Source organism: Pelodiscus sinensis, chromosome 3 (assembly GCF_052426305.1).
Source record: "Pelodiscus sinensis isolate ZL-2025 chromosome 3, ASM5242630v1, whole genome shotgun sequence".
In the NCBI taxonomy this organism is placed as follows: domain Eukaryota; kingdom Metazoa; phylum Chordata; order Testudines; family Trionychidae; genus Pelodiscus; species Pelodiscus sinensis.
Window position 1 is genome coordinate 100,565,725 of NC_143054.1, and position 17,100 is coordinate 100,582,824.

The 17,100-nt window shown below is 41.9% G+C and overlaps 1 protein-coding gene across 9 annotated transcripts in view; it reads left to right on the top strand.

Moving 5' to 3' along the window:
• Nucleotides 1–17,100, top strand: part of ARFGEF3 (ARFGEF family member 3) — a 139,981-nt gene that overhangs the window by 64,932 nt on the left and 57,949 nt on the right. For 3 of the 9 annotated variants that reach the window (XM_075924277.2, XM_075924267.2, XM_075924268.2), the window contains exons 9-17: nucleotides 1,458–1,562; nucleotides 4,049–4,373; nucleotides 6,269–6,381; nucleotides 7,206–8,116; nucleotides 11,316–11,399; nucleotides 12,434–12,600; nucleotides 13,588–13,753; nucleotides 16,045–16,080; nucleotides 16,833–16,940. In XM_075924277.2, the coding sequence (XP_075780392.2) occupies nucleotides 1,458–1,562; nucleotides 4,049–4,373; nucleotides 6,269–6,381; nucleotides 7,206–8,116; nucleotides 11,316–11,399; nucleotides 12,434–12,600; nucleotides 13,588–13,753; nucleotides 16,045–16,080; nucleotides 16,833–16,940 (2,015 nt within the window). The remainder of the gene's footprint in view (nucleotides 1–1,457; nucleotides 1,563–4,048; nucleotides 4,374–6,268; nucleotides 6,382–7,205; nucleotides 8,117–11,315; nucleotides 11,400–12,433; nucleotides 12,601–13,587; nucleotides 13,754–16,044; nucleotides 16,081–16,832; nucleotides 16,941–17,100) is intronic. The other 6 variants (XM_089777278.1, XM_075924270.2, XM_075924269.2 and 3 more) reach the window with 3 other exon arrangements.

The following is a 17,100-nucleotide window of genomic DNA, read 5'->3' on the forward strand; positions in this document are numbered from 1 at the left end:
GGTCCAGGTTGGATATTAGGAAAAACTATTTCACTAGGAGAGTGGTGAAGCACTGGAATGGGTTACCTAGGGAAGTAGTAGAGTCTCCATCCATAGAGATTTTTAAGTCTCGGTTTGACAAAGCCCTGGCTGGGTTGATTTGGTCCTGCCTAGGGCAGGAGGCTGGACTTGATGACCTTCTGAGGTCTCTTCCAACTCTATGGTTCTATGAAAGAAGGGTAAAGCATAGAAGATGGATCAGGATGGGTCAGGTCTTTATAGCTTTGCCTACTTTTTATTGTATCTCAGGATATGTCTACACAGCAGCATTATTTCTGAATAACTGACATTATTTTGAAATAACAAAATGCGTGTCTACACAGCAAACCATTATTTAGAAATAATATCAAGATGGAGGACGACTAACTCTGACTTCTGCAACCCTGATTTTGTGAGGAATAAGGGAAGTCAGAGGAAGAGTGTTGTTCCTTCGACTTCCTGCTGTGTTGACAGCGCCAAAAGCAGAATTCAGCTATTCGACGTCAGCTACACAATTGACGTAACTGAAGTTGCATAGCTTAATTCAATTTTTGCCCTGCTGTATAGTCGTGCCCTCAAAGTATGGCCTCGTGACCTCACCTTATTTTAAAAAAATAACCAAAAAGGAATAGAAAAATTCCTCCTTGACTTGAGTGAAAAAACAGAATGTTAATCCTAGTGCAAAAAAATTGTCTTTACATGAAGAAGCAACTTTATTGTCTGAACCTTGCAGTCAATTCTCAAAATATGTATAAGAACATGTTCTGTTTGTGGTGTTCACAGATCTTTCCATGCACTTCCTCTTGGGATTCGTCTTGGTATTGATTGCAGCCGACTGATGAACCCAAAATCTAGTTTTCCTGAAATACTGATTTAGCATTCTTTGCCATGATTTCTGACATCAAAACAGAAAAGGATGACAGCAAAAAAGAGAGAGAGCGAATGATAAAATATATGAGTAATATTAAGAATGTTAGGCAGCTTCTGGGTGTTCTCAGTTTGCATGATGCAACTAACAACTCTACTGGAATTTGAGGAGTTTTCTATTAATTTGTGGGATAAAATCCCATCTTCTGCATTAAATCAAATTTAGATAATGGCATTCATCTTCTGTCTACTTTTTCTTTTCTTTTTTTTTAAAAGAATTTTCTTTTATTCCTCATTTCCTTATCATGAAATGGAACACGCTAATCACCCTGTTACTTTTTCTGCCTGCTTGCACTGAATGTTACTAAGTGCAAAGCTAATGGGGTGTAAAGAGGATCACACATTTGAAATCCATGCCATTTTCAGGCAGACACAAAATAACACTATGCTATAAACTACAGGATAACACACAGATGAATCAATACTGTTCTCCAAACAGAATATTAATGATAGTGATGTTAAAGTCTCAAATATTTGTTTTTTGTTGAATATTCTTTGTTTCTGTTTGTCAGTGAAAATCAGCAACTGCAGCTTCTTTACCTGGAATGTATTCTCTCAATGCTAAATAGTTCTTCTCCCAGCATGCACGATCACAGAGGATTCACTGACCTTATTTGGTAAGTACACTTGCACCTTCCTATGAAGAGAAATAGAACTTAGATTTCCCCTGATTAATTTTTTTTGGGGGGGGAGGGGAGGAAGAGGTGGGTTTCACCTGAGCAAACATGAAGAAGCCATGTGCAGCCTTCACTGGAAAGTTCTTCATTAATATTTTGTTGGCTAATACAGGTTGCTGAGCACTGAGTCTCAGCTACGTTAAACCCTATTGTAAATCTCATTATTATTATTATGGCATTCCAGTTTTTAGGTCTTGAAAGGACTTCACTGATCATTTTGTGTATCTTTCTGCAACCATATAGGACTCAATTCTGTACTCAACATATACATTTTAGTTCAATTCAACCAGAAGTGACTGGGCGCAGGATTGATACGTATGTAACAGGGAATGATCGATTGAAGCACTACCCGAGTTACTGGCCTGTGTTATGCAGTAGGGCAAGAAAGTCTATGACCTGTTTTATGCAGGAGGTTAGAACAGATCATTCTTATCATTCCTTCTGGCTTAAAAATCTCTGAATCTAGTATGTTTATTAAAACCTCTGGTCTATTTTATCAAGTTATTCTCCTTTCTAACTTACCTTACTACAAGGTCCCCCATTTTTCAATTTTAAGCCATTAACTATTTTAACATGTGAACCAGTTGGTGCCCTATCACTTGAACTAACCCTCAACCCGCTTTCTGACTACCTCTTTGTAGTGTTCAGATGCTTGGCTCCCATCAATGGAGTTAGAAATAAGGTCAGAGTGTCATTAACACAAAGTCTATCAGAGTCTGTGAAAGAGCAGCAATGTCCAACCTGTGGCCCTCAAGGTTCTAAATCTCTCCTGCGGGGTGACAGTGTTAAGACACAAATATGTGTGAGACTGTGAATAGAAAATGTGTCCCAGGAGCAACGGCACCCTGTGATTTTTAAACCGAAGTGTTTGAATCTGGCCCGCCCTCTGTGGGGGAAAAAGTAGGAAGGGGCATGGCTTTTCCAGGCACTTTCCGCCACTTCCCCCCAGATGCAAGAGCAGCTCTGGCAAGACCAAGGAAAGATCTAATGAGCAACTGTCACTTCCCCAATGCAGATGTTCAACAGCTACCATGAGGATCATCTACTTACTGCATCACAGGGTTGAAAGCACAGAGTAGTTCTGGCTACTCCACAGCCTGCTCATTGACTGTTGGAGCCCTGCTGTGACCACGATGGGAGCTTGACTAGTGCTGTGCAAGCCTCAGAGAGCCTCTGGTGTGCACATGAGAGCAAGCACACGCACACACACACGCACACACAAAATCAGCACAGTGCAGAAGCAGGGGAAAGGAGCTGAGAACCATCAACCAGTTACAGCTTCCCAATTCCCTGCCCCGGTCCTGTATAGGTTAAAGCAGGCTGATGACTGCTCCAACCCAGGGGATCCCAACTGCCAGTCCGCAGACCAGTGGCGGGCCACTAACCCCTGCCTGCTGGGTTGTGGAACTCTGCCAGGCCACACAGCCAGCTGCTAATAAGCCCCGCCCACTGGGGAGCACAATTCCCTAAAATTCTCCTCCCACTCTCGTATGGTGAGTGGTGCTGTGGGCTGCCACGTGTGCCATGGCTGGAACCCGGGCCACGGTGAGGCTGTCCTTACAGGGGCAGCCACACAGCCCAGCCAGCGGGGCCACGTGATGGATGTCTGCTTTGAGAGCTTGGCTGCTCTAGGGATGGCCAGCCCACATAGCAGAGTGGGGCTGCCCCAGGGCAGCTGAGTCGTGTGGCAGAGCAGGGTTCCTCTGATGGGGCTGGGGCTGCTCCAGGGCTGGCCGGTCACGTGGTGGAACGGGCTGCTCCCGGGGCAGCTGGGCTGCTTGGCAGAATGGGGTCACACTGATCCCTGAATATGCAAATAAATGAATCACCATAATCAATATGCAAATGTTTCCATGCTGAGTCCACCATAGTTTCCATGCTGGTCCTCTGCCTTGAGATGCAGCAGTCAGGGCCTGGTGCGAGCGGGGACTGCTTGAGTCCCTACTCTCACTGAATTCCCCATTGCATCTCTGCTTTGGAAATGTAGCAAGGGCTGCGGGCGGCTCTTAGTACATTTAAAAGGCAGAGCCACAGCAGGGATAGCGAGTGCCCCCCCTCCTCCCTTATCAACCAATCGAGTAGTCAAAATTCCATCAACTACTCAATTAACTGATTAATCAAAATTTAACATCCCTAATTATGGTACAAAGTAGCACAAATATGAATATAAGCATGTTGCTTGAAGCTATTAATTCTTTGTGAGTATTTAAAGTCATTAGAAGAGAGTTAGGTGGCAATGAGATACACACAGGCACTTTCACCACTGATTTGAATTCGCTCTTGGCAGGCACTGGGCTAAACATCTTTACCAAGCTGTTTCAATCCAGAATGAGTTGAGTTGAAGGGGGTTTTAGGCTATTGTAAAGCTGTTTCTGGGACACTTTTTTTTTCTTATTTTCATCTGTTCTTTTTTTCCCTTTCCCCAGGAAGCAATTGTGTCCAGCCCTTGTTGTAATCCTGGGAAATCCAATCCATGACAAAACAATCACTTCTGCTCACAGTAGCATCTATCTTGAGGCCGATTCGCCCTCCTTGGGGGTCGCTGATCATGGTCGAGGCTCAGGTTGCTCCTCCACAGCACCTGCCCTCAGCGGCCCTGTTGCTCGGACCATATATTACATTGCAGCAGAACTGGTTAGATTGGTGGGGTCAGTAGAGTCCATGAAACCTGTGCTCCAGTCACTCTATCACCGAATGCTGCTATATCCCCCACCCCAGCACCGAGTGGAAGCCATCAAAATCATGAAAGAGGTAGGAAAATTGAGATCTGAATCCAAATCGAATGCAGGGGAAGTAAACATTGCTAATTGTAAATTACAGTGAGGTGCATGTAGAAGTCCAGTCTATGTGATACTCCTATGCATGTCAAAATAATCCTCTCTCAACAGTTGTTACAGTGAAGGCTGTTCTGCAAAATGTATTTTAGTCTTACCAGTGCTTGATAAGTTCCTTTTTTACCATTTTTGTCTCAGTCATACCAGCTGTCTTGGCAACAGTGGAAATATTGGTGCTGTATTACTTTGTTGGGAGCAGATCTTGTGACTGCGGCATGATCGCTTTGATGGGTGATAGAAGATAAATTATTCTGTTCCCAAGTTCTCTGATATCTTTTCCCACTCTTTCCTCTTGCTATAAGGAGGCAGTCACTGGCACTATAATGTTCACAAAGCCAAGATGGAAATATCTTTTCATTCAGTGCCAGGTTTTGAAGGTACAATAGGACAGATACAAAGCAGCTGTCTGCTTCTTGAGTAGCCTGCTCCATTCGTGTCACTAACTGTTCTGGGAAGTACAGTAAACTTCCGATAATCCGGCACCTTTGGGACCCAGGGGGTGCCGGATTATCAGATATGCCAGACTATCGGAAGGGGGGGCTATGAGGGGTCTAGGGTGGGGGGGATGCCACCTGAGACCCCTCATAGCCCCCCCTTCCGATAGTCCGGCTCTGCCCCAGGCGTCCCTGATTCAGCCGCTGCTGAAACTGACCAGCAGCGGCTGATCGGAGAAGCCTGGGGCAGAGCAGCTGGGGTGCTGCTGGGTTGGTCCCGCAGCGCCGCTCCTTGGCGCTACTGGACCAACCTGGTAGCACCCCAGCTGCTCTGCCCCAGGTGTCCCCAAGTCAGCCGCTGCTGAAACTGATCAGCAGCTGATTCCAGGAAGCCTGGGGCAGAGCAGCTCTGCCTCGGGCTTCCTGGAGTCAGCCGCTGATCAGTTTCAGCAGCGGCTGAATCAGGACGCCTGGGGTAGAGCAGCTGGGGGGCTGCCGGGTTGGTCCCACAGCGCCGAGGTGTGGCGCTACTGGACCAACCCAGCAGCACCCCAGCTGCTCTGTCCCAGGTGTCCCCAAGTCTGCCTCGGGCTTCCTGGAGTCAGCCGCTGGTCAGTTTCAGCAGCGGCTGAACCGGGGACACCTGGGGTGCTGCCCGGTTGGTCCAGCAGCCCCGAGGGGCAGCGCTAGGGGACCTACCCAGCAGTGCCCCAGCTGCTCTGCCTCCGGCTTCCCCGATTCAGCCGCTGGTCAGTTTTAGCAGCCGCTGAATAGGGGAAGCTAGGGCAGAGCAGCTCCAATGGTCCGGCTGCCCGGAGCACTTCCAGGTTCCTGATGGTGTCGGACCATCAGGAGTGCCAGACCATCAGATGCCGGACCAATGGAGTTTTACTGTATCTCAGTTCCAGAGACTCTATAGAACACTGGCCATTCTGGGTCTGACCAGTGATCCATCTAGCCCCATGCTCTTCACTTGTGGGTTCCAGGATTAACTGCTCCATCTTGCCTCCCTATGCAGAGTGCTAGATCTGCTATCCTATTAAGGATGTTTGCTGTATGCTTAATATTTGAATTGTCTTGTATGCAGTTTCTCTGCATTTACTTATTTATCTATACAAAAATATAAAAGGAAATGCATTTGTCAGTATTTTGAAGCATTCTGTATTTGAATCACAATTCAATGTATGCAGTTTCTACCATCTTCCTATTGATTTAAAAAGAAAAGAGCGAAAGAAAAGTATCCATAATAAATAAGATATATTTTCCTTTGATGTGACCTGTCCTTTGACTGTTGACCTGGATTATCCATAAAACAAAGACTCGTTTATTTGAGCTATTTAGATAACCATTCTGCAACTTGGATTCTATTTTATTTTAGATATTAGGTAGTCCACGACAGCTATGTGATTTGGCAGGACCTTGCTCGTCTGAACCAGAATCCAGAAAGAGATCAATCTCAAAAAGGAAGTCCCATCTGGATCTTCTCAAACTGTATGCTTTATTCCCTTTTTTAGATTCTTCTTTTTAGGTTTACAAACCTGAGATAGTTTAGTAGCTACTGAAAAACCACTCTAGCAGGAATGTACACAAATGAGAACTATGTAAACTTTCTAATTAGATGCTGGTGAATAGAGCTGAGAAAATGGAGAAGGAATAAAATGTGGTAAAAATTAAATTTCTTAGGCCCATATTTTCAAAGATGTTTGTGTAACTAAACATACAGATAATCACTTAGTGGAAGTTTTTAAAGTACCTAAGCAGATTAGGTACCTAACTCCATTGAAATCCTAAATCCATCCAAACACCTTTTGAAAATCTGTCCACTAGGTTGTGACTCTGGAAACAATTATGCATGTGCTTACCTTTAAGCATGAGTAGTCCCAGTAGATGTTAATGGGGCTGCTCAGAAACTTAAACGCATACATAAGTGAGGCAGGATCAGGGTGCTGTAGCTCTGAAGACACAAGAAGAAAAGATCTGAGTTGGAAGGCATCAATGTGTATGGATGCTTTTAAAAATACAGACTCACTAGATAATTTTAGTTTTCAATCTCTTGATTTGCTATTCTTAGAGCTAAGTTAATGACTTGGGGATATTAATAATTGCTTCAGTGTTTTATTTATTTTAAATTAAAGCTCGCCTTTAAAAAGATATCATACAGTGGTTTGCCATGAACAGTCTTGCAGGACTATTTCACTGTAAATTTTTTCTGCTTATTAAAATTGATGATGTACAATAACAATATCAGGTTATTCTAGGAATTTGATCCATCAGCTAGAATAAATGTCATTCATTTGTTTATTTTGAAATTGTAGTATCATGGATGGGATGACTGAAGCTTGCATAAAAGGTGGAATTGAAGCATGTTATGCCTCAGTTTCTTGTGTCTGTGCCCTGCTTGGGGCATTAGATGAACTAAGCCAAGGAAAAGGCCTTAATGAGGAACAGGTCCACCTGCTACTCCGACGCCTGGAAGAATTGAGGGATGGGACTGAGACAAGCAGAGACTCTATGGAAATCAATGATGCTGATTTTAGGTGGCAAAGGCGTGTCCTGTCATCAGAACATACGTCCTGGGAATCAAGAAACGAGAAGAGTCCTGACATTAGCATTAGTGTTACCACAGATACTGGGCAAACCACTTTGGAGGGAGATATGGGGCAGACTACTCCAGAGGATAACCCTGAGGATCAAAAAAACTCACTGCAGTCTCCAGCCAGCCAAGACTTTAAAGAGATTGAGTGTAAAGAGTCGGAGTCAGAAACAATAGACCAGCCAGATGTGGTTCAAAGGAGTCACACCATCGTTTATCCAGATATAACTAATTTCCTGTCCGTTGACTGCAGGACACGGTCCTATGGATCCAGATACAGTGAAAGTAACTTCAGCGTTGATGACCAAGATCTTTCTAGGACTGAATTTGACTCGTGTGATCAATACTCCATGGCAGCAGAGAAAGACTCTGGGAGGTCAGATGTCTCAGACATAGGTTCTGATAACTGTTCACTGGCTGATGAAGAGCAGACTCCAAGGGACTGTCCTGGACAGAGGTCCTTGCGTACTGCTGCTCTCTCTTTGAAATTATTGAAGAACCAAGAAGCAGACCAGCACAGTGCCCAGCTGTTTGTACAGTCCCTTGAAGCCCTTCTTCCTCGACTAATAACTCTCCACCGTGTAGAGGAGGTGGATTTAGCGCTCCAGAATTTTGCCTCGACCTTCTGCTCAGGTTTGAAAGTCGATATTTACTATGCAATTAACATGCATTATATTTGAAGAGCGCCTCTTCTCCTAAGTAATCCTAAGCCACTTCTAGAATAGGCAGACTGATGCTGTAACAAGCATATAAATCTTCCTTTAAACAAACTATTTTTTTTTTTAGTTAAATAATATTATCCCAAGTTCTCTGACATCCATGAGAGACTCTCCATTGATTTAATAGCCTTTAATGAAGGGAGAAGATAAACTTTGATGTGGTAGCTATGTTTCCCATATATTATACCGTACATCAAAAGAGCACAGTGGGGTAAAACAACCTTTTCTGAGTAAGGAGTGCTTTGGATTTCATATGAGCATAGGAATAAGAGGCATGAACCCATCTTCTATTTTAAAATGGATTAAATATAGTTTGCAATACATCTGCATTAATATTAACAATTCAAAACTTCACAAAGAAGAAACCAAAAGTCTCTCAGTAGTAAATTGTAAAAAGGGCATCTTTTCCTATTACTAATCTATGTTACCTAAACAGACTCTCATCCCACAGCAAATACAAAATAGTCTAGGGCGCAGGCATTAAAGGGCAAATAGTTACACTTAATTTTTCAGAATAAGGACCTTTGAGAGTTTGATCTTTGGAAATTAAAGATGACCAAGTGAAGGCTTATTTTCTATTGAAAATATACATAGCTAGTATAAATATTCTCTATTTGTAAAGAGACTTTTTTATCCTGATAATGATCCAACATGTTTAAGATATATATTTGTTCCTTATCTGATTTCACCACAACCACCTTTACCCTTGGTCCTCTCTCTCGTTCAGTCATTTATTCACTCACTCATTCATTCTATCTTCTACACACACAAACTCAAAAATGATACATCCTATATCCTCAGCCCAAAGAACACAGGCCAAAGAACCTCCCCCATTAATCTCTACATCAAGCTCGTACCTTTCTGTTTGCTTTTAGAGCATCTATTTTGGAAAGATAGCTAGTCTTGATTTAGACTGCACATCATGGAAACCACCATGTCCATAGCTAGGCTAGCACAATGGCTAATTACCTTCATTGTTAACGTTCTTTACCTTAATTTTAGTCTAATTTGGCTAAGTATTTTAAAAATGCACTCAGCAGATCATAAAAAGTTCCCAGGAAGAAGCATCCTTGTATTTCATGGAAGCATGGTTGCAAGGAAAGTTGTTGTGTCCTACCAACATCTGTGTGCAAGTCTCAGTGGTGGCTGTGTTGAAAAGATCCATTGCTGTTTTCTTTTTGAAGGGCATAGGTGGAAAACTTAGCTTTTGTAGAGAACCTGCTTACTAAGTAAAGGATCTAACTGATAAGTACAGAATCTTCAGGGGGAAGCCGAGTTAGTCTGCAGGATAAACTTAAAAAGCAACAAAAATTCTGGTAGCACTTTATAGACTAACAAAACATGTAGATGGTATCATGAGCTTTTGTGGGCACAGCCCACTTCTTCAGATAACCGGAGTTATGAGTTTAGGATGTGCAGACCCAAAATAAATAGGGAAAGGAGGTGAAGGGAAAATAGAAGGGGGCGGGAAACAAGGAGCAGAGGGAATGAAAATATCAAAGGGAAAAACAAGTAGGCAGAGCCGGTGCCTATTAAACCCCTGAAGATTGGATAGTTAAAAGTACAGTCAGATACCGTTAAATCCATTAAGCGTGCGTGCTAATGAGCTAACTTGTGAATTTTCAGTAAATCTGTGTTTCTATGCAGAGAATCCCCGTCCTATCTACTTTGTTCCATTCATGTTTTTTAATGCACTAGAATAATGCAGTGCAGTACTATGTATAATAGTGTCTTTCACATCAGCTATGTCCTAAAATACTTATATAACACAATTATAGAATTGAACAACAGCTGAGAGAGCACAGATTTATGAATTATAAAGAAGGGAATACTGATATGCTTTCAGATGAAATTTGAAAAAAAAAAAAGTAGTCAGAAATATGTGTTTGGGAAATATTATGATTATAATTTTAATCTTTTTTTTCTCCTTGAAAAATTTGCCCATATTTGTTACTAGATCAAAAGAGTGAACATGAAAACTTAATAGCACTAAGTTGGATGTTTGTTTATATAGTATAATTTGATATTTCACACATCACATGTTCTTGATTTTAAAAAACAAACAAACCCAAATCTATGTGGCATGACTCTTCTGTGACCTCTCTAAACAATTGAATGAATTGTTGTCCTCCTCCAGGCAGTATATTAATTTGTTATGGGTACAGCTTTTTATAATTAAAGTTAGTAACTAATATTCTCGGAACGCAGAGTGTTATTTTCAGAACAGTACCGAGTTGTTAATTCTAACAAACCAGACATTGTTTGAATAATCAAACAGGACAGTTTACACAGTCTGTCGCTCATCTATCATATTCTGTTAATGGAAGCATTTTATGGTGTTTATGCCTTACAGGTATTGTTCATGATTACAAGCCTACCCATTAGCTGCTGGTTTCCTTTTTGAGGCTGAGCAGTTGCTCAGTCCATTCAATATACATGAGGGAACTGCAACTTTTCCATGTTTTAGAGGAATTGGTAACTCAGACATTTTGGGCATACATAGGCATAGCTCATTTCCATGCACGCTTAGCAGTTTTCACTTGCAATTTTGCAAATTTTTGCACTTTTAATTGCAGTAGCTATGCACATCAGTTTGGTGTGCAATTTTGTATAAATTTTATATGTAAAATGTGCCAAAGAGAATTTTCTATATTTTCTTTAAGATGTCTCTTTAATGCCTTATTCTTCTTTCACTCTATTCTAACTGATGTAACTTTTATAAGCTGACCTTAAGTAGCAAATCAATATATTGAAGCAGCAGGTTTCATTATCATGGTCTCACTCCAGCAAAGTACTTAAATACACCCTTAACTTTAAACACATGAGAAGTTCCATTGCAATCACTGGAACTACTCATAGACTTACAGTTAAGTGCATGGTGAAACGTGTTGCCGCACTGGGGCCTATTACAAGACAAGATGAAGATTTCTGCCAGGAGTAACCACAGGAATATCCAACATTTTCCCCCTCATAAGTAAAACACACATTTTTGTGGACACTATACATGTCCAGTCCCATGACTTCTTTTCCACACACCCCACTCCTCAGACAGTTATTCATTTTTAGACCCACCCGTGAACAATTATTCACTTTCTAAATCCGCCCTCAAACAGTTATTCACCTTATCTACGCCCCCCAAGTGACGTCAATGGAAAGTCCAAGAAGGCAGCAGCACAGAACTGTCAAACCCTCACGAGGCAAGAAAATCATTATTTTTTTCTGTGTGTGGTTTTTTAATGTTATGGTTTATTGTATTTTTTTAAATTGTGTCTAAGAAGAGGTATGATCTTTATGGTGGGAGGAGTATACTAGCAATAAACCATTGGGTAGTAATCAAGTGATTTGGCATTGCTGAAACAGTTTATCAACCGCAGAAGCTGATTCTAGCTTCATAGCAAATACTCCTCTTGGATGGAGTTTTACAGAGGTGAAGCCCGCAAATATATTGCCCATCCATAGTTTACAAACAAAAACAAGGATTCAAATAAATATTTCAGTTTTTGACTTGTTTTCCAACCAGTCAACTAACTAACTTAACCCTAAAGAAGATGTATAGTTCTGTTTAATATCTGCCTGAGAAGAAGGGATCATGCTATTATGAAGATGATCAGGAGACATAGTTACAAGTAAATATGTAACACCTTATTTGTAGAGGAACTTAGCAGTCACAGCTTCTGTTGAAGTCAAGTGGAGTTGGGAGTGCTTTGCACATCTGAAAAGCAGCTCTTTGTACTACTTACATGAACTGTCCAGCTATCTGCTGACAATACAAGGTATGCCAACTTCTAGCCAAATTACCACCAAATATTTCTCCCTCTAATTCTAACTTTAGGTCAAAGAGTGGATGATGTTATGGGGCTTGATCCTGCAAAGTGCTGAGCATTTTGCTCCTGATCCCACAAAGCATTTAGCTATGTGCTTAACGTTGAACATGTCAGTTGGCCTTTTGAAGTCTTGCACTAGTCATATGGTTAAAGTTGAGCATATGCTTCAGAGCTTGGCTGGACCAGAGTTAGTGTTCAGCACTCTACAAGATCAAACTCAAGATAGGAATGGAGAAAAATATTGATTATATTAAATGTTTACAATAGACATCTATAATATATATTCATATTAACCTACTCAAGCAATATGGTACTACTGAAGGCCTATGTTTTACTAGAATTAGGTTGTGATTGTTCCAGAGCAAAATCTATTTGAAGTGTGAGGGCTCACTCTGCCTTTTTGTTAGATATGATGTTCTCACCAGGATTTGAGGGGAACCCCAATTTCAGCTTCCAGACTGTGATGAATGCAGACAGTATCTACATGGTCTCGCATTATGCCCTTCTTCTCAACCTGAAATTGAACAACTCAGACTACTACAGGAAGAAACCTGCCCAAGCACCTGTGTCCCTGGTGAGTGAGGAAGATAGAACAAACCATGGTGAGAAGTAAAAAGCCCTTTGGTGACTGAAGATACAGTATTTATTTTATTTGGAGCTGCTAAACTATGTTCGTTTCCTCCCAATCATTTGAGACTAGGCAGAGAAAGTAACCTGATATTTTCAAATCATGAAGCGACCGTAAACTAGTCCGCACGCGTGCACACACACAGAGACCGTAAACTATTCCGTGCTTCCCCACGTATATACACTCACTCTCTCTCACTTTGCCTAGCTTTAGTTCACACCATTTGGTGCAGAAGGGGGTGGGTAATATGAAAAAGTGTTTCAATTCCAGTGATTATCAAAACTAACCTTTGAACGTTATTAGCATTTCCCATTTGTTTTTCTCAGAATAATTCAGTCTTTTGGGAGAGCGCATCCTTGCACCAGGCCTGAACTTGGCCTTGTGTGTCATTGGGTGTGTCACCTGAGTAAGAACTTCTCTTAATGAGGCAGGGCACATTCCTGATTAGTTGGCCCATGAAGGCAAAGCCCTGTATTAGAGGGCAGTGCAGAGCCTATGTGCACCATAGGGAGCAGCAGGTGTCCTCACATCTTCCAGCACTCAGGTCTTACTCAACAGGCATGGGTGTTGGGCCATGGCTTGCCTCCCACGCCCTATTTGGGTCTTGTACAGCTCAGGAAAAGTATTGAAGGACCTGTCCCACCAGTGACCTCATCATAGGAACTGTAATTATGCCTGTCTCCTACGTGAATGGCCACAAAGAGAGGGGAAAGTTCCTTGCACCATCTCACTCATCATTGCCCAGGTGTGTAAGGGCCAGGCACAGTCTAGCTCTGGGTCAGTTTTTACTCTTACAGAAACTCTGTACCCCCATCCTCTGCCTCCTCATTTCTTTGTGTGCATCAGTCTGCTTGGCGAGAAGTGGATCTGGTAGCTGAGGCATACACATAGATGACTGTCATGTTATATTTAGATTTATATTGTTCTCTGCAGAAAGAGTTTATGAAGCAGGTTCAGTCCAGCGGAGTATTGATGGTGTTCTCTCAGGCATGGGTTGAGGAGCTCTACCATCAGGTACTGGAAAGGAACATGCTGGGAGAGGCTGGTTACTGGGGAAGCCCTGAGGAGCACAGTCTTCCACTCATCACCATGTTGACCGGTCAGTATCATATTGCCATTGCCACATGAACACCGTATTCTGTTTGTATATATACAGATTAACTTCTAAATGTATTCTGTAGATACCTAAAATATTAAATATTTAAACATTAGGCTTCACTCAATTACCTGTAGTTCAACATGCTATATGGCTGAAGGACAGTGCTTACTAATGTGCCACTGGAGAAGAAATTTGGATTCAGGTGTGGCATGTACCTCATTCACTCTGAATCAGACATTCTGTGTTGAAAGTACTTGAATCCTGGATCATTTCAAAAAAATACCTGACAGTACCTTGGTTCTCTATGGCCAGTATGACCAAAAACTGAATAGACTCAGAAAGGTTAGCTTGTTTGTGTTTATGGCAGTCTTCCAAGCCCCTACTGATTTATGCAAAATCATGAACATTGAAAAAAATAATTCCAGCTATACATACAAAATGATAACGTTAAATTAGTTGTGACCACTCAAGAAAGGGATTTGGAGTCATTGTGGATGGTTCTTTGAAAACATCTGCTCAAAGTACAGTGGCAGTCAGAAAAGCTACCAATGTTAGGAACCATTAGGAAAATGATAGATACCAAGACAGTAAATACTGTAATGCCACTATATAAATCCATGGCATGCCTAAACCTTGAATACAGTGTTTTGTTCTGATTGCCCATCTCAAAAAAGATATCTTAGAACTGGAAAAGGTACAGAGAAAGGCAAACCAAAACATGATTAAGTGTATAGAATAGAGATTAAAAGGACTGTTACTGTTCATCTTGGAAAGGACACAAGTAATAGGGGATGTGATAGAGGTATATAAACTTATGAATGGTATAGAGAGTGAATAAGGAAGTATTATTTACCCTTATAGAGAACACAAGAACAGGGTCACCCAATGAAATTAATAGACAGCAGGTTTAACAAAAGGAAGTACTTCACACAATGCACAGTCAATCAATCTGTGGATGTTGCAAAGGCCAAAACTATGCCCTGTTCATTTCATTACCCTGAAGCATCTAGTACTGGTCACTGTTGGAGGACAGCGTACTGAGCTATGTGGACCATTGGTCTGAGCCAGTATGGCAAGTTTTATGTTTCTAATCAGAATCAGGGCTTACATGATAGTCAAAGCATGTGAAAAGTAGCTCTGTAGCTTTGTCAGAGATATTATAGGGACGGATCCTTAGCTGGTATAACTGAGCTTCAGGGGTTGTCTCTGGCAGATGCTGAAATGATCTTCCTTTGATATCTTGGAATCGAAGACCTACTGCTGCTCCAAAAATCTATCAGCAAAATCTAAATCTAGGATTTGTGCCCAGAACCGAAAGAACATGATCTGTGCCTTTCTAAAGATTCTCCTTCAGAGTCCTAGGGTGACAAGGATAGAATGTGGTGGATTAGACTAGAGAGGCAGTACTGGACTGGACCTTGGGAGACCTGAGTTCTACTCTTGGCTCTTCCATTAACCTGCTGTGTGACCTTGAACAAGTCACATCCCTACTGGTGCCTCAGTTTCCCCATCGGTAAAACAGAGGCAAGAACACTGACCTCCTTTATAAAACACTAAGATCTAAATGTTGCTTTTCCTCAGCACTTCTGTCTCCCCAAACCTCTTTCTCTATTCACCAGTGTTTATTAACAGCTCCATTGACTTCAATGTGCTATTACAGAGGCAAAGGCTGTTGATTTCTGAAGACTCTGTAGAGCACTCTGGGACACAGCTTCGCTGGTGTCAGTTGAAATAGCTAACGGCCATTACTGTTCAAAAATTTGTAGTTTGGAGAAAAGCCAAAGGGGCTTTTAAAACTTGACCAGAACTTGTAAGTAAATACTGATGCAGGAGAAAGGAAGTTGTGTAACTGCCTTAGAAGTGGAGTGGTTCAACTCTCCAACTTCCTTTGTCACTGCAGGCCTCTCAGGAGGAACCTCTGGAAAAAAGCATGGTGTGTTCTGGGCACACATCCTAGATTTGTATTTTCACTGGCAGATATTGGAGCAGCAGTAGGGCACCAATAGAACAGCAGTGTAATGGCAGTGTACCCATGGCTCAGAACGAGCATGAATACTGGCAGTCTGAGCCTGCAATTTTTCCATTGATTGAACTCCCATTGATGTAGATTGATACTATGTCAGGGATATGCTAAAATACTACAAAATTCTGCTAAGAAGCTAAAAGACCGGAATATCTATGACAAATACTTCAGTGCTCCCATTAATATATTCCTAGGGGGGAAAAAATGCAGGATGGATATTGTGAAGGTGGGTATTCCTATAAAACGTTATCAATATTTTCTGTTTCAGTGTTGCATGCAATATGTTTACATGAGGCGCATACAAGTAAGTTTCTTGTAATTAGAAGCAATAACTTCGGGTAGCCCCATTTACTGGTATCATTCATTCTAATGTTTCACCTCTGAAAACACTGAGTTAAGTAGTCCTTTGTAATAACTGGCGAAGGGCTAGCACACAAAACTTTGGGGTAAATTAAAAGGCAGCCCCTGAAGGCAGAGACTGTTGAGAAGTCTAAGTTTTGAGTGTCTGGGCTAAGCTGCTAGACCTACCAAAATTTAATCCTTCTATCTGGTTATGTTTCGTTCCAGCTGTTAAGATTAAACAATACTGGGTTTTGAAAAGGCTGACTTGGGTCACTGTTAACCACTGGTCACAGCTCCCGAAGGGAATGCTTGTACAATGGACCTGCTGAGTTGACTTGTGGGGGACTGTACCCTTAAGGCCCTGCTTAGAGGGTCTAGCAGAGTCAAAGTTGTGGCTTACCCTGAACTGTGATTAATATCAGGAGAAAACATCCTATCAGTGAGGTCTGCTAGACTATGGACCAAGGAAAGTGATGGATGCTTTTTTCTTTGAATCACTTAAAATTACACTGAGGAGAACAGTTGGGATTATAATTCTTATTACCTGGAGGCCCTTTTGTACCCTCATTGAGGTCCCATCACAGTGCCAGAGGCATGTAAGTGAGAATCAGTCCCTCAAGAACATGCTATGAGAAATTCTGGAATGCTTAGTGCTGTGGTTCAATATGAAATGTTCTTCTTACCCCATATGTGTGTGTGTTTATGTCCTGGCAGACATTGATGGATTGGGGAGCAGTGCTATAGGTGGGCAGCTGATGGCATCTGCATCAACACAATCTCCTCTCACCCAGAATCAGAAGATGGATGATTCTATTGTGGCAGGTAGAAACTCTGCTCTGTGCGTGTGTGTGCGCGTGCACCATTAGAAGGCTTTTATATAGTAGAACCCCATGGAATTTATTCAAATGTGCAAAGGCGGCAGACAAATGGGACACTGAGCCCAGTGAAGTTGTTCCCTGGATTAATTTAACCTAATGTGCTT